We start from the raw sequence: 3,343 nt of genomic DNA on the forward strand, positions 1-3,343 counted from the left end.
ATCATATATATATAGAACTATGAATTCCTTTTCCTACTCCTATTACCTTATTACATGTCTTTCCTTTTCTTAGAACTAGATGACTTCTAATTCCCTTAGGATTACATCAATTTCCTAATCTTATCCTAATCAGCTTGTTAGTGACTTCTATGTTGAAGTTTAACCAACACTTATTATGTCTATTTGAGGCCGTATGTTCACAAGTTCTTAGAAAGGGTGTATGAGTTGTTTAATGTGGTCATCGTCACTGCAAGTGACCAAGAGTATGCAGATCAAGTACTCGATTTTCTTGACCCTCAAGCCAAGCTGATTATTAGACGTTATTATTGCAATTCAGGTTCATATTATCATGGCATCTATGTCAAGGATCTACGCAGACTTGGGGTCGATCTTGCTAAAGCTGTATTGGTTGATAATTGTTCAGATAATTTTCGCTTACAAAAAGACAACGGTATTAAGATTCAAAGCTGGTATTTTGACCAGCAAGATAAAGAACTTCTTGTACTACTCCCTTTCTTAGAGAGGTTAGCTGTTTCAGATGATGTAAGGCCTATCGTTGCAGAGAGATTGGCTCATTGCAAGAATGAAAAGAAATGTGGTTGCAAACAAGAAAAGAGCACTGAAGCTCCCAAGAAGCCCGTAAACAAAAGCAACAAGGAAAATGTGCCAGTATCATCAGGAAGGAAAAATCGGGGATAAGTTGAAGTCTGGGAAGATTAGCATTTATTTCCCCCTCATGTTATTACTATCAGTTTTTTTTTTTAAAAAAATGACTCATCTCTGAGGAGAATTTGAACATATGCTATGTGTACTATGTTGTTTGCGTCTTAACACTGTTTTTGTGATTTCCAAATTTATGAGCTGCTTAAATTTTTCATAAACACTATCTTAAACATTAGGTACGTCATGCAATTCCGATTATTGGGGCTGGAAGGGATTTAAGGGATTGTGCACAAACCAAGGTAGTTAATATCGTGTATCGGTCTCGTATCGGCCGGGTCCGATACACCTATACAAAAGATAATATCAGTTTTTATCGGTGATACATCATTACAACTAGAATCTCAAATATTTATAAAACCATAGTAAAAAATAATAAGAATCATAATATATTTCGAATTTTCAAAATATAAGGTGGTTTACCATCTAGAGTTGTGATTGTTGTCCCATTATGCCGGTAAATCTTTCATATTATCCTTCACTTTTATATTTTACATTTCCCTTCCTTGCAATCGAAATATTGTTTTCATCTTATATTCTACCATATAGTCATTGATTTTATATCGTAAATATATTAAGACTTTTTACCTTCTCCAATTGACGTTGTATTTGTTTGTAAAAACTAAATGCATATTGATGAAAAACGATATTATCAGTGTATAAGTAAAACCGATATATCGTCTATATCGGCATGTACAACCGATAATTATCGCTCCGTCTTTGTATCGCCGATATTTTCAATATCATATAGGTATTTTCCAATACCCGATAAAAACCTCTAATATCGGCCTGTACAACCAATATTGACTACCTTGGCACAAACTGGGTCTAAAAAAACTGCAGCATTATGTTTTCCTATTTTAAAATAAAAATAAAATTGGGTCAAATGCCAAAGGTTATATTAAAGTTTAAACCCGAAATAGGTTTACTACCTACAAGCACATGTAGCTAGGAAAAGAAAAAAGGAAAAATCCCCCACCCCCAACCTCACCCCCGATACTGACGAGTTTCGATCTCAGGTCGCTGGTATCATCATCCAACGACTTTACCACTGTACCACAGTGACATCTGCAAAAACCATATGAGTCCCACATCTGTCCAGGTGTGGTATTCCCAGGTGCATTATACAAAAAATTTAAATAAAGAAAAATTACAAACAGGAATGGTCGAAGTTGAACCCTTGACTTCAGGATTTACTAGACCACTATTCCACGCTTTTGTTGTTATTTTGTTTTCCTATTAATAATAAGCTTCTTCAAGTGTCGGAAAAATTTGTATGCTCGTTGTTAGAGCACTGCTCGGTCGAACTCGCAAGCGTTGCTATCTCAAGCTTGTTTGTCAATGTTAGTGATCAAAACTATAAGTCTTGATTTCTAGTCTGCTTATAATGATGTCTCGGACTAGGATAGATTGTTTAGTTGAGCCTTTGACTTCACGGCGTTTATCAATTGAAGACGAAGAACTACTAAGAAGAGCTTGTGTAATTTCATCAACAAAAGGTATGTGGAGACTAAAGCTCATCTATCACTTGGAAAATATATTTCTACTCTATCTCCTATATTGAGACAAAAGTCGTATTACTATATTGTTGTCGATTATACACATTTGAGATTTCAAGCTGAGTTTATCTCGCTTACATATTTCTCGAAATATGTGTTGGTAAGCTTTTGCTTCAACCAAGTTCATCTTATATTCTTGACGAAAGTCAAAAGATGATCATGTGAAAATCGCCGAGTAACATCTTACATGGATTGTGTATCATTTGGTATAGACTTGGAATCACATGAACTGTAATGCACATCTAGAGATCATAACAATAAACTAAGGTAATTGAACAACGATAAACGATTAGAACCCTAGGTTGAATCAATAAGAACGCGGATAAATTGAGTTTAGGGATAAAACCTGATTCTCTGATATAATCAATAGATTATAAAACGTAGTAAAAGTATATAAAAGTATGCCCTCTTTGGACGATATAGCAACCTATTTATACTAGAAAGAAAGTACTAGAAAGAAACCTAAATAAGGAAAACTAATACTCGGACAGAGATTCCCTTTCTTAAGAGACAAACTAGCAAAAGTATCCTAAAATAAAAAACTCTGCAGAGACATATTATTCCCCTGCATCAACCACCCCAGCTTGAAAAAAACTCGGCTCTGACGAGATTGCTGCGGCGGCTGCAACATATACTTGTGGGTGACGCCGTTTCAACTCTTCTTCTGTTATCCATGTGTAGATGGTGGATTTTCGACAAGGGCTAAAATCGTAAACTTATAATTATATGAAGATCTGATCCAGCAATAAGACGTGAGTATTGAGACACGGGTCTCTCATCGAATTCTCAACGGAGAGTACTTTCTCTCAGAGTACATGTAGATATGTAGGCTCACGACTGGACAACGACATATCTCATGAATACTGAACACTTTCAATGATTATTTCTATATAGTATCACGAGATGGACGGCTCCTAGACAGCTTGCTCTGCTAGTATAGAGCGATAACGTCTTCAGGAACAAACAACGAGTTTACCCTGACTATATAAAGGATATGACTTACCGACAAGCTCATATCGGGATAATTAATGCTCCTAGACAGCTTGCTCTGCTAGTATAGAGGC

General features: G+C 35.7%; 1 protein-coding gene across 1 annotated transcript; it reads left to right on the forward strand.

The window, feature by feature from the left end:
* Window positions 1-158: 158 nt before the first annotated feature.
* On the forward strand, window positions 159-699 carry LOC113346140 (CTD small phosphatase-like protein 2-A; the record flags this gene model as incomplete). Its single annotated transcript, XM_026589729.1, has 1 exon — window positions 159-699. A coding segment is annotated over one exon (541 nt), but the record flags the coding sequence as incomplete, so codon positions are not given.
* Window positions 700-3,343: the final 2,644 nt, after the last annotated feature.

The sequence above is a fragment of the Papaver somniferum genome, unplaced genomic scaffold (genome assembly GCF_003573695.1).
Source record: "Papaver somniferum cultivar HN1 unplaced genomic scaffold, ASM357369v1 unplaced-scaffold_9332, whole genome shotgun sequence".
NCBI classification, from domain to species: domain Eukaryota; kingdom Viridiplantae; phylum Streptophyta; class Magnoliopsida; order Ranunculales; family Papaveraceae; genus Papaver; species Papaver somniferum.